The 15,014-nt window shown below is 43.1% G+C and overlaps 1 protein-coding gene across 1 annotated transcript; it reads right to left on the bottom strand.

Annotated features, from left to right (window-relative positions):
- Nucleotides 1–9,783: 9,783 nt before the first annotated feature.
- LOC124666438 (pyrophosphate-energized vacuolar membrane proton pump-like) lies at nt 9,784–14,813 on the bottom strand. The gene is made up of 4 exons (XM_047203776.1): nt 14,543–14,813; nt 11,064–12,018; nt 10,890–10,976; nt 9,784–10,806 (listed from the first exon to the last, which is right to left on the bottom strand). The coding sequence occupies exons 1-4, from the start codon at nt 14,811–14,813 to the stop codon at nt 9,804–9,806; spliced, it is 2,316 nt and encodes a 771-aa protein (XP_047059732.1). The 3' UTR covers nt 9,784–9,803.
- Between the last annotated feature and the right edge of the window lie 201 nt (nt 14,814–15,014).

The raw sequence follows: 15,014 nt of genomic DNA, 5'->3' as shown, positions 1-15,014 counted from the left end.
TAGCAAATATCCGCAATAATATTAAAAAGAATCGGAGATAGAGGATCTCCCTGGCGTAAACCTTTCTTTGTTTGAAAATTATGACCGGTAACATCATTGACTCTTATACCCACACTACCTCCTTGCACAAACTGCTTAATTCTATCACACCAAATGGGATCAAAACCCTTCATACGGAGAACTTGTCGCAGAAAGGACCATTTGACCTTATCATACGCCTTTTCAAAATCTATCTTAAAAATTACCCCATCAAGTTTTCTCCTATGCATATCATGTATGGTCTCATGAAGGACCACCACGCCTTCTAAAATATGTCTACCCAGAATAAACACCGTCTGAGTAGGCCTAATTACTTTCTGGGCTACCTCCGAAATACGATTTGTTGCCACTTTTGTGAAAATTTTGAAACTCACATTGAGTAAACATATCGGCCTATATTGCTGTATTTGCATATCATTCTCCTTTTTAGGTAATAACGTTATCACTCCGAAATTTAATTTGTACAATGGTAGATCACTCTTCCGGAAGCACTCAAACAGTGCAACCAAATCAGATTTGATGACCCCCACAAAAGTGTTGATAAAATTCCGCAGGAAATGCACCTAAACCCGGTAATTTGTTATGTTCCATTTGAAAAATAGCATCATGAATCTCCTCCATCGAGAAATTCGCTATTAACAAGTTATTCTCATCCGCAGACAATTGTGGAATATCGTTCGTTCTATCTTCATTCAAGGAGACAGAACTAGGTTCTGAGCTGCCAAATAACTTTTTGTAATACTCTAAAATGTACACTCTGAGGTTATCATCCCCCACTGAAGCATCTGAAATGTACCCTCCGATCCATAATAGGTTTCCGTGATTTACTTTAGTATAAAGTTACACTAAAAGCGTGTCAAGTCTTTACCTACTAATAAAGGAAGGAAGGTTCTCTCCTTTTTTTCGTCCGTTTTTTATTTGCCTCTCAATTTATGAAGATATTACAATCAGTGCCACCGGTTAGACGTTCTGCGCGTTCGTTTTTTTCCGTCAATGATACTGGGTCAGGTCGTTGCGCGATACTTGGTTTCCGTCGTCAACAAAACTGGGCCATATGGGCCGTGAGACACTCAACTTCCGCCAGGGGATCTTGTGATTTAAATTAAAGAGTGGATGGCTGGACGCATATTTATTCTGAGTCGAATAGTCCCACCTTCCTCCTCTATACCCTGTCTCACCTATTCATATACGTTCCGAAGTTCCTTAGAAACTGTTAAAGTATTGAGAGAAGAGACACAAAGGAATGAAGCAAATGATTCTCTTATTTCATTGCAATGTGGGAGACCCACTTATATACAGGCTGAAGGGGTGTGTTGGGGAGACACCTCTTCCCCAACAGACACCTCCTGGGAGGCATCCCTCCCATACACAATTGATCACATATTTTATTTCCTAACACTCCCCCTTGATCAATTTGTCGTCTGTATATTGCAATCCAAAGACTCTTCCTAAAAAACCCTGTGGGAAAAATTGAGGAGAAATATTATAACGATATGCCACCGCAAACTCCTTTAAAACCCAGTGGGAAAAATTAAGGAGAAACCATGTGTCATACGTCCGCACTTGTATTTATATTGTCTCGTTAAAAACCTTATATGAGAAACCTTAGGGAAAACTCATAAAGGGAAAAAGAGTACAATATCAGTGATCGAAAGATCATCAATGAGTTATAACTAGGGATTTACTCCCCTCAACATTGCAAACCTAAAGGTTGTCTCATACCAATTCCACAAACTTAATTTTGGAATACAACTCGTTGGTAGAGATACTGTGAATATCACAATATTTTGTTTGCAAATTACCCTCTTACATTTCGTAATTTATGAGGATAAATATAACTCATAAGCAATACAAGTGACATTATCTTGGTAGATAATGATAGGTGATTCGAATGAATCTCCACATGAACTCACATGTGGCCAATCATTCTGCGAATTCATACACATCTTATGATCCTTCATATGATTTCTGCAGAATGATCACCGGAAGGACCCATTTAGAGTCTATTATGAAGACTTCCTTCTGAATACTCTTCGAGTAAATCCAGTCTTTGATATGGCACTGTTGGGATCAAATAATTAGCCACTATCATATATCACACATTGGTCCCATCTTGATTTTCATACTAGAATTAATCAAGAGTTTTGTGCCTTGGATATATATTAGAATAATCCATACACAAACCTTATACCTTTCGGGGGATTGCACTCTCAATAAATTGCCAACAAACATAATGTCAGGCCTGACGTATTTTGCAAGATATCTCAGTGCTCCGATGGTAGATATAGAACTTCAGCTCCATCTATCAATTCACCATCTTCCCACCTTTCCAAGGATTGGTATCCCATATTAGGTATAATATGACCATATGTGTCTCTGATATTATATATCCATATTGAACTTATTCAATATTTTGGGATATATGAAGAGTGATATACATGTATTCCTGGGGGAACACACTCAAGTTAAAACTTAAGCACGATTTGGTTTTGACCCAAATCTCCGTCTTAAAATGATTGTGTGTATCTCAAATGTCTCGCATAAAGACATTTATGATAATATCATCAACACCACTTAGGTGACGTAAAATCCAATGAAGGATTTATCCATGAGTACACATCAACAATCATTGATATTGGAGTTATCCTTATCATGGAAGAACTCACACAGTCGGTTGTACCACAAAATTATCTCCGACTACTTCAAGTCATAGAATGACTCCAGAAGTTTCCCACACACATGTTGCGATTTTCCTTTGGATTCAGAATATTAAGTCCTTCAATGACTTCAATCTATAAATCCAAATTGAGTGACCTGTGGGAGTATGCAGGCACTACTACATACATCAACCACATGGATCTGTACTGCCAAATGACATTTAGTATCGAAACATGATTCCACTCATACCAAGAAGGTATATCACATCATGACTGATGCCGGGCTTCTGCGAAAAACCCTTGCGCTACAAAAGCCTCGCTTTATCACCACCTCATTCTCTCTTCCCTATGGGAGATACTGATGAGGAGAAGGTTTTACTATCGTAAATACCTCTCTCTGATGAGCGAGCGCTATTCTTCCTCAATTGCTTCCTTTCATTTGAACCAATATAAGTGCAACAACACTCTCCATGGATTTTGGTTCAGGGCCCAAAAGGATTTTAGCAATTCCCAGGAAGATTTATATGTCGACATATGTAGACTTTCTCATATACAATTCTCATGAATCAGTATCATTTGTGGAAATCTCATTGTGCCTCTCAACTCGTTGTGACTTCCCATAACAACAGAGTCAAGGTGTTTCAATGTCCCAGCACACAAAAATGTGTGCGCACTGTGCTGGGTCTTGGATGATACACATCCTACAGGTGTCATTCAACCTCAGGTTGAACCACATTTAGTGATTGGGAGACCATCTCTTTTGTTCCAACAAAAACAAAGAGAACTTAGTCTCATATGATCAGAATTCTCCCCTCTTGCTCTCATATGGGGAGACGAGTGGTTTATTAGCTACCTCCACTCAATCTGATACATGACCAAAATGACACCTTTGTCACTAGTAAATATATTGGTAGATTATTTGCAATAAAATGCAAATTTCTCATAACCTGAACCTCTAGTTCAGTTTCTTAAGTACGTGGTCAAATGTCAACGACATTTCTTAGCCATTTCCTGGCATTCTGTGTGGTACACATCTCCCCCTAATGCCAGAAAATGTCTTTATTGCAAAAGCAATCAGCGTATAGGCCCCTAACTCCCTTTTCAGGGTTAAGGTATGTGACGGATTAACAATCATACCACAGTTATTCCTCACATAGATCCCAAATATATGTGAGGGCCCATAACATACGCCGGGGTGGTGATATCGGATGCAACCGATTACCGCAGATGGAAAATCCTATTTCCACGTACAAACTGCAAGGGGACGCAGTATTAAACATGCGGCGTGTGATTCCGCATGTTTCCACCAACAAAATGTTGGCAATTCACAATTCTGTAACATTGGCCATGCAATTTTGACTCTCTTTCAGAAGAGATCTAGCCAAACCATTGTGGGTATGTACAAAATATACTGAATATTACCATTGAATGTTCGTGAATCAAATTCAACGACAATTTCATTCCAATGGCATTATCCCACGTTAGGACACTATGCTCTAAATTCGTCAATTTGAGCACTTAATTCAGTATTCACATGGTTTTGTGTGAATGATACACACATAAGACCATCTTCAAGATGCATACGTGCAACCACGAAGCACCAACATAACCCACACAATGGTTGAGTAATCCACATACATTCTTGAATTCTTTCAAGAGTAATGTGTGGCTCATTCTGAATTTTAAGGTGAGAGTGCCTTAAAATTAATTCCCCTATGGCACGTCTAGTGCACATAAAATCTTATGATTGTTGGGAATTTTCAACAGTCAAGTGTTGGTCAACAGAATTGTCAATAATTTCTCCAACTTCCCATACCATAGTGATAAAGGAGGAAAAATTATTGTGTACACAACAAAATTGAGTATGAAATGATTCATACACTCAATTTTCTCAACTATCATGTCCTCGGGACATAATGTTGCGAATTATACTACATGTAGTAGCACAATTATAGGCTAATGATATTTGGGATAACCAGGATACTACACGAGAGCTCCAGGACATCTTGGGAATAACGATCCACAAGTATATCATCACTGTAACGGAGTTTAATTTTCCTTTTACAGTACCAGGATATTTTTGGTTGTTCCTTTGAAGTTGAACTTCAATCTTATCCCATTGAAATCATTTGCCTTCTCCGATATGGAGTTGGTGGTATGGTTCTATCTAATACTTGACAGATTGATAACCATTGGTACGATATTTCGTACTACCACCCCTTTGACAAACTTGAGAGTTGTCATAGCCATAATTTCTCTTAAATGATTCATTCCCTTTTGAGATATATACTCCATTTTTATTTGTCATTTTGTCTTCACTTTACATTCAACTCTCCGTGGTTTTTAACCACTAACTTGCTTAGCACTAAGAGCGCAAGCATGAATTTCAGGCAATGGTATAACACCCGTTGAACATGACGATCCCTTATAAAAAGTTCATCATATCTCCGCCCTGAAATAAAAATGGTATTCATATTTACCATCATAGGAGAATGTAAAGTGCAGTAAGGGCTTACAATCAGATATGTATCTGAAATTGCCTTATCATATAATCTCAACCCATTGTTGATTTATAGACAAAAAAGACTTATAAGCCTTAACGGACTTGCAGTCCCAAACACGAATCAATAGTTGTTCGTGTGATGCTTATAACAATATATCTCCTTAAGGGGGGTCCCAAAAGGGACAATGGATATTCACCATCCATTTAAATACTCAATTTGAGAATCGAGTCATTGCGATTATGCTATCTTATAAATAGCCATGGTATTATCTACATGTGGAGTTTCTGTGGCGACATGGCCACGGTCGACAAAATCATGAATGTCCAGGACCCATGTTAAATAATTACTCCCACATAATGTCATCTCATCGCACTACCTTTCGAGAAAGGTCAGCCATATGTTGCATGAAATATTCATGCATTAATTTACCATCGGTAAATTAGGTAGGATGAAAATGCTATGGCTAAGCATATTCATTGACATGGTGATTCTTAGTGACCCATAGGTCAAGCCTTCCACAAGAACACCACAATGTGGTCTAGATCTTGAAATTAAAGTTTGTCACCTCAAAAGGGATAAACCTTTAATTTCCTTAAAACACATGGAGGTAGTCAACCACCTAGTGGTGCCTCACTCTTATGGACATTCTCATCGATCATAGCCTCCACAACCTTATGTTATTTATAACACATGAAGGTAATCACCACAAAATGGGGTTAAACCTCTCAGTTGTGCCTGAAAATTAATTCGTAGCTATGATGGCGTCTCATAAGTTGTGTTTGCATGGAAGGTAATCACCAAATTATGCAAGTATTTTGCATAGTTCTCTTCATAGCATAACATAGCGATGTTATCGTCGCCAATGTCTTGGTTCCACATTTGATGGAGTATGTGACACTAAAGTCACAACCAACGACAAATGCTATGAAGCTACTAAGCATTTGGAAAAACTTCATCAAGGTAGTCACCAGATGTGTAGACATCATAGTTTTAAACGAAAGTCATTTCGTTGCTATGATACCATGCCATAACTATTGTGCCTTCACTTTTGCTTAAAACACATGGAGATAATCAGTACTAAGTAGTGTAGATCTCACTCTTATGGAGCTTTTCCAACCTTATGTTAATTAAAACACATTGAAGGTAATCACCACACATGGTGGCGTAGACCTCACAGTTGGGAAGGAAGTTAATCCTCTTTGTAATGCAATCCATAAGTTGCGTGCAAAATTGAAGGGGTCGTTATGTCTGAATGACATAATATAGACCTCAAGATAATAGTGCATAATCTACGGTTAAGTAGTAGATGCCACTTATCAATTACCTTCAAATTCACAAGTATAGACTTGATATAGTTATGCAAGTATCATACACTTTGCTACCTGATGTTTTCCAAATTTGCAAGCAAATTCCATATTCTATTAGAATAATGGATTCAACACATTTGCTTTGCAACAGTATTACTAACGTAATACATATGTCATTTTACATCACGTAAAATGGTGCATAATAATTAATTTTTATGCAATTCAGCAGGACACAATGGTTTATCTGTATTTGCTCTTAAAGCCTCACAAATAACAGTAACCTAATGGTCAAACTGCTGAAAACGGCAAGAGTCCAACGAGACTCGATTGCAATTTTTGTAAGTATCAACGTATGAAAATTCCGGGGTGAAACCAGAAATTCCATGGACTTCACAAAATTATTAAAGAATCTGGAGGCTGATTTGTAAAATCAGTCAAAGGATAAGAAAATCCCCATCTCCTTTCGGTGCGGTTACCAATTCCCTGAGAGGGAAAACTGATGTTGCTGCCGTGAGCGGCTGGCTAGACCGTTGTCCAGGCCTGAACTTGAGCCGCCGCTCTCGGCTGCCGCTATCTGACGCGCAGGCTCTTGGCCTCCGCGCCCGCTTGCTCTCCAGGTGCGTCCCCCGCGTCTTTGGGAGGAGGCCATGGCACCGGTCGGCCAAGGCCACGTGCTGGTCCGACGCCGGTCGCCGTGGCGTTCTTCAATCCGATTGTTCCTAACAGAGGATACACGGGAAACCATGCATCAATTAGTTAATGATTTCAATCAAGTGAAACGATCGATTGATGCAACTGTTAATAGGCATAAATTGCAAAACCAGAAAATAAAACGGTCCTCTAGCAATTTTAGCCCATAGGCCCGTGCGTGGGAAGTGAGACAGCCGCATGGGCCAGCCAATCACTTGGACGAGGCGGTTAACGCCACGGAGTGGATGGTTTCGTCTGTGCCCGATCCAAATCCACTCTCGCGGTCAACCACCAAGAGCCCTGCCCCAGCATCGGCGGCCATCACCGGTGGCCGGACCTGCTCCCGTCACGGATGTCCTCGTCTGAAGAGTCTCCGGGAAGACGGGTCCCAGGCGCGACGCTGTTCACGAGCCCGAGCGCGGCCGGGCTTGTCGGCGCGACGGCCAGGCCACTCGAGGGCGGGCTCTGCAGCGGCACGCCCAGGGCCAGGACGCGGCTGCGGGCGCCTATGTGCGGTGACGGCGGAGGGGTGCCGTGCGACGGAGACGGCATGCGCGGTGGCGCGACGACGTCGGCGGACGCAGCGCTTGGGTACGGTCCAGTTTCGGCATGAGTCCTCATCCATTCGTCGTGCTTCGCCGACCGGCCAAAATTGCTCTATCGGAAAGCATCGTGCTGATAACGTGTTAAAGTATTGAGAGAAGAGACACAAAGGAATGAAGCAAATGATTCTCTTATTTCATTGCAATGTGGGAGACCCACTTAGACTGCTCATAGTGGGAGTAACTTAGAGCAATTCCAATAGTATAGCCAACTGTTGGCTATAACAAGATGTCATATCATTTGTAGTCATCATATAGCTAACATGTACAGTAGTTGGCTATAAGAATGTAGTACTTTACTAATATATGGCACACATTTCACTCTCACAAGGTGCCTAGGAGCACGTGCAAGAGCTGGCTATTGCATAGTAGCCCACCTCCCTCCTCTCTCCTCTTCTCTCTCCTCCAACTCATCTAAAATATATTATTTAATGTCTTATAGTCAGCTGACTGGACTCTATTGTACTTGCTCTTAGGTAGTAACATCACACATTTCAAGGTATTTTGATGACATGGCATAGCAATAAATGAAGAAAGAGAGGGAGGTGGTAACTAGCTATGTTACCATAACATCACACACTCCAAGATAAAATGAGTCTACTAACAAATAAATGAGACTTTGCATGATACCATCTCTAAGTTACTTTCCACTATGAAGGTAGTAAGAGCAATTCCAATAGTATAGCCAACTGTTGGCTATAACAAGATGTCATATCATTTGTAGTCATCATATAGCTAACATGTACAATAGTTGGCTATAAGAATGTAGTACTTTACTAATATATGGCCCACCTTTCACTCTCACAAGGTGCCTAGGAGCACGTGCAAGAGCTGGCTATTGCATAGTAGCCCACCTCCCTTCTCTTTCCTCTTCTCTCTCCTCCAACTCATCTAAAATATATTATTTAATGTCTTATAGTCAGCTGACTGGACTCTATTGTACTTGCTCTAACATAGACTAGTAACTTATGCATGACACTACCTTATGTTACTCCCCACTATGAGCAGCCTTATATACAGGCTGAAGGGGTGTGTTGGGGAGACACCTCTTCCCCAACAGACACCTCCTGGGAGGCATCCCTCCCATACATAATTGATCACATATTTTATTTCCTAACAGAAACAAGCCACCTTGGGAATCAACAAGTAGCAACACGATGGGAGAGGGGCCGGATCCTTGCCATATAAATGCAAGGACAAGGAAGAGTTGCACGCTGCCTCATATGGAAGTAAAAAAGAAGGGATTAAGGAATATGATCGTTGGTTCTGCTATAAACGCCTTGCTTGGTGCATATAATGGAAATTATGGCGGGGTGACATGACGTGCACAGACGGACGGGGACTGTGGGCCACACAGCTGCATAGGGGGATAATTAAAGGAGTTGGCACACAAAGCGGAAAAAAAGACCCAGCTCTCGTTGGAAAAATCTTTAGGGTGATTATTCTTCATAGCACACGAGCACACTATAATTCATTCAAGGGGGGTTATTCTTCATCGAGAAAAAATATCATGGCACACCTTAGTTCTCAATAAATTAAAGTAATAATTTATCATTTTTTCTGAAGGTTTACTTTTATATTTGCTCCGTCAAATAAGTGACTCGGTTTTTTCTAGATACGGAGTATTTAGGTTCAAATTTGGTCCAATTTCGAACGAAACCAAAGTAAAGTTGAGGATTGTAATGTGAACTTTGAGACGAGTTTAGGGGGGTAAATTGGACTTCTCTCTAAAAATAACCCATAGCAACATATTGGCATATTTCCATTTATTTATGAGAAAAAGGCAAATTGGGGTTAGCATGGTCGATTAAATTTCGGGCTAAGAAAATGGTCCACATGAACCTTTTTCGTCATTTTCCCGTAGCATCGCACGGGTATTTTTTGCTAGTTTAATAAAAAGTACACTAGTAGAAGCGTGCTGCATTGCTCTATCGATAGCATATAATAAGTATCATACAGTCAGTCGGCCCTCCTCTCTTCATAGTCGATAGATGATCGTGTGAATTACTTGAATATGAGGCCTCCGTGAGCCGCAAAGAATGGCGCAAACACAAGGGACTCAACGGCCATGAGCTTGATGAGTATGTTGAGCGACGGTCCGGAGGTGTCCTTGAGCGGGTCCCCGATGGTGTCACCAATCACGGCGGCCTTGTGCGCCTCCGAACCCTTGGGACCAAGGGACTTGGCGTGCTCTGACGCGCCCGCCTCGATATACTTCTTGGCGTTGTCCCACGCTCCCCCGCTGTTGGAAGCAGATATGGCCACCTGCACGCCCGACACGAGCGCGCCAGCGAGCAGCCCAGCCAGCGTGTGGACGCCGAAGAAGGTGCCGGTGACCAGCGGCGCCAGCAGCACCAGCGCCCCGGGAGGCATCATCTCCCTCAGTGACGCGTCCGTTGAGATCCTCACGCAGCTGGCGTAGTCCGGCGTGGCGCGCCCCTCCATCAGCCCCGGGATGGTGCTGAACTGCCGCCGCACCTCCTCCACCATCTTCAGCGCCGCGCTGCCCACGCTCTTCATCGTCATCGCCGAGAACCAGTACGGGAGCATCCCGCCTACCAGCATCCCCGCGAACACCTTCGGGCTTAGCACGTTGATCACCGTTACGCCCGCACGGCTAACGAACGCGCCGAACAGCGCCAGTGAAACCAGCGCCGCCGAACCGATGGCGAACCCCTTGCCGATCGCCGCGGTGGTGTTGCCGGCGGCGTCTAGCGCGTCGGTCCGCTGCCTGATCCTGCGGCTCATGCCGGCCATCTCCGCGATGCCTCCGGCGTTGTCGCTGATCGGTCCGTACGCGTCGATGGCCAGCCCGGTGGCCACCGTGCTGAGCATCCCGAGCGCGGCGATGGCGATGCCGTAGATCGATGCTAGGGTGAAGCTGACGTAGATGGACACAGCGATGGCGAGCACGGGCACGATCACGGACTTGTACCCGAGCGCTAGCCCGAAGATGACGTTGGTCGCCGCGCCGGTCCGGCAAGAGTCAGCCACATCTCGGACAGGGCTGCGGGAAATTCACCCTCAAAACCGAAGTTTGTACAACTACTTTATTAGTGGAATTGATGAAGCACGAGTGAGATTGGTTACCTGTAGGCATTGCTGGTGAAGTACTCGGTGGTGAAGCCGATGGCGAGACCTGCCCATAAGCCAATGGCGACGCATAAGAACAGGTGCCTGTGACATTTGGTTATGTTAATTTGATCCATCCATCTTGGTAAAATGCACGAAATTTGGCAAGGAGAATGAACGCCGACCGCTTACCAGTTCCTGACCTGCTTCTCCTCCCCGAAATCAAACATGGTGAACCTGGCGGGGAGCGCGGCGAAGGTGACGACCAGGGCGGCGACGGTCATCAGCACGGTGGAGATGAGGAGCTGCAGCTTAAGTGCCGGCGCGACCTCGTCGACGGTCTTGACCTTGAAGAAATCGGTGGCGAAGAGCGTCGTAGCCAGGCAGACCACGAGCCCCGCAGAGCTTATCAGCAGCGGGTAGCACACCGCCGCGAAGTCGTGGTCGGCGCCGAACGACGAGATCGACGCGACGAACAGCGCCGCGCAGGTGGACTCGGCGTAGGACCCGAACAGGTCGGAGCCCATCCCCGCAATGTCGCCGACGTTGTCGCCCACGTTGTCAGCGATCACCGCGGGGTTCCTCGGATCGTCCTCGGGGATGTTTCTCTCCACCTTCCCGACGAGGTCGGCGCCGACGTCCGCCGCCTTCGTGTAGATGCCGCCACCAACCCTCCCGAACAGCGCCATGGAGGAGCCACCGAGCCCGTATCCGGTGATCGACTCGTACAGGCCTTCCCAGTCATCGCGGTAGTACAGCCCGAAGATCTTGATGGCAATGTAGAGCACCAGAAGGCCCAGGGACGACAGGAGGAACCCCATGACGGCGCCGGACCTGAACGCCGTGGCGAAGGCTGCGCCGATGCCCCGCCGGGCCTCCAGTGTGGTCCTCGCGTTGGCGAAGGTGGCGATCCGCATGCCGAGGTAGCCCGACACGACGGAGGTGACGGCGCCAAGAAAGAAGGCTGCGGTGGTAAACGCTGCGTTGGCCAGCGCCGGCTTGCACATCTTGCCCTTGGTGTACTGGCACGGCTGGCTGGCCATGCTGAACCGGTGCACGGACCCCAGGAAGAGGAAGATGACCACCGCGAAGATCACCGTGAAGGCGGCCAGGTACTTGTATTGGGTGAAAAGGAATGAGTTTGCTCCTGCAATACTTTTACACGTCAATCCAATTGTTGACAAGAGTAAACACAAATTCATCTACATTCTCAAGAGTAGCAAAATACCCAGGACTAATATGAAAATTAAAAAATACATTTGTTCTATAGTTAATACCTTCCTCATTTCCCGCAAAAAAACCCTTCCTCATTGATTGTGCAGCATTCAGTCTCACAATGTTGTGCATACACGAAATGATCTCAAATCTAAAACATGAGTATTTTCGATAAAACGTGATTGCAATAATCACGTTGAATCAGTTTCGAAAAAGTAAGCATGTAGCATTCAATTTGAATGCACCACATAGGGAGTAGTATTTCTTTTTGGGAGTAGTCGCTTTTTAATAGCGGAAATAGAGGGAGTAGTCATGTAAAACTGTAAACGGAAGCCGAGCTACATGTAACCATTTATTTTCAAAAATTTAGAAATCATAGTTTTAAGTTTCAAAAAAATCTGAAAAAAATCCTGAATGTGGATAATGATGAAATCTACAAAAGTGGAAAATCTCAATGTGAACTTCTTTGTATTGTAGACTACACAAAAATGACAAAATCTGAGAAGTTCTATAGTTTTGAAATGTGCACTATTCACTATTCTCAGATCCACACATTTGTCATCTTTGTGTAGCCTAAAGTACTAAGAATTTCACATTGAGATTTTGCATGTTTGTAGATTCTATCATTGACTACATCAAGGATTTTTTATCAGAATTTTTTGAATCTTTAAAATATGATTTCTGATTTTTTTTAAAAGAGCTACATGTAACTTTGCCTCCGTTTGTCCACTCTCAAGTACTCCCTCCGTTCTTTTTTAATTGACTTAAATTTAGTATAAAGTTATACTAAATCTGAGTCAATTAAAAGAGAACGGAGGGAGTAGTCATTTCGGTGGCTTGTGATTCTCCTCACCGACAGAGCCATGGAGAAGTGGGTCAGCCCAAAGGAGAACACAGAAGAAAACTTTCATGGCCCAATCTTGCTCATTTTGCGTTGGGCTGGCCGGCTTCACCATTTGCATCTGGTTCTTCTTTTTTAAGGGTGTAGGGCAAAGCCACCTACTTCCTCCGTTTTATATCTATTATCATAGATTTGGATATATCTATACATAAAGTATGTATCTATATATAAAGTATGTCTAAATAAATTTAGATTAGTGATAACTAATATGAAACGGAGGGACTAACATATACTACCTCCATCCCAAAATTTAAGGCTTATATTTTTTTGAAAAGTCAAACCAAGTAAATTAGACCAAACATTTAAAATAATATATCAACAAATATAATATTTTGTAGATACCATAGGGAAATATATTTCATTATCTATTTAATGATATTAATTTGTATTTTGCATGTTAATGATTTTTGGTAAAAACTTACTCAAACTTGACATAGTTTTACTTTAAAAAAATAATATAACCTTAAACTTTGAGATGGAGGTAGTATTAGTCAAATCTCATAGTTTAATGAATGATTAGTGCTGCCACCAAATCGTCATGTTTATAGTGTGAGTGTAACTTATATAGTTCATAAACATACTACATAAATATGTACAACGAGGACCAAATCTTATAATTTAAGTAGGAAACTCGCATGCTTTATGGAAAGTTCAATTCCAACGTAATATTCAATCTTATCTACAATTAGAGTACAAGTTTACAACTACGAAACTTGCTCTGATATCTGTATATTCAATAGGCACCAGGTGCAAGCAGGATCCAGCCAAAGTCCAAGTTACAATTTATTTTGTGATTTTTGGTACAAAATTTGGTTCTAAAATTTAAATTAGAATTCATAAAATGAACGACAAGTGGAACTTTATCCGGGATCCCATTTGACACCATGTAACATGTTGTGCAGGTTATTGCAAAGTCCGGACTAAGTCAATCAAAGAAACAGCATGCTTGGTAGTTAAGATAACACAAAAGGGTAGAAAAAAGGTGGATAAGAGTGGCGTCTACTATTACTTTTGATGCCTCGGATTACTTAAAATTGATTTGTGAGCAGATAAACTGTATCATCAATAAGATATTTCAGCTGATTTGGTCAATGGTTTTGGCACCTTTGGTTAACATCAGGAGCAAGTTTCTCATCCAACACGTTTGGTAAGGACTTGTGTGGTTGACTGAGTTGGATTAGCGTTGAACTTGACGATGTCCAAACCATTATATTGTGAAAAACGAGAATACATTGAAGTTCAAAACAAAGACATACTCTCAGAACTGTGGTGCTCTAATCACCGTGCCAATTAACATGTCTTTGTTACCAGAATATGGCCAATTAACTTATACATGAGTGCAATTTCCTTTTATACATCAAATAAATTGGTCTGCACATGTGTTCATGAACAATCAAATGTTACTTCATTATGAACCGGAGGGAGTACTAAAATTCGGAGAAGCAAATATTTGGAGCAACAGCAGTCATCGAAAAACAAGAATTCGAAGCTCGACAATTGGTAGTTGAAGAACCGGTGCAAGGAGAAACTCAAGAATAGTAAGAACCAAACTCACCTACGGAAATGGCGTTCTGGATCTCCGCGCACCTAGCCACGGCCGCCGGTCCGTCGCCTCCATCCTCCTCGTCGTCGCTCTCCCCGCCGATACGGTTATCCTCATCTTCCTCGTCCTCCTGCCGGAACACAGGCCGCCCATGTCCGCCGTTACCCGTCGACGCGTACGCGGACACCTTCACCTTGGCAACAAGGAACCACTGCCACGCCGCGAAGGCAATGCCGATCACGGCGCACGCCGGTATGACCGCGTCCGCGGCGGAGAAACCCATCGCGTGCGCGCTCCAAGAACCGTCAAGGCAGGCAAAGGAGAGAGAGAGAGAGAGAGGTTCGAATTACGGCAAGTTGTTGACGACTTTGTTGGTGTGAGAGGCGTGGCAACCGGCAAAGAGCGCACGATCGAGAGCAACTGCCTTCTCTTCCTTTTATACGTGGTATAATAAACAAGAAGCAAATGAATCACGCGTCGGGAT

The sequence above is a fragment of the Lolium rigidum genome, chromosome 6 (genome assembly GCF_022539505.1).
Source record: "Lolium rigidum isolate FL_2022 chromosome 6, APGP_CSIRO_Lrig_0.1, whole genome shotgun sequence".
Taxonomy (NCBI): Eukaryota; Viridiplantae; Streptophyta; class Magnoliopsida; order Poales; family Poaceae; genus Lolium; species Lolium rigidum.
Note: the sequence above shows the minus strand (reverse complement) of the source record. Positions and strands in the feature narration are given on the sequence as shown.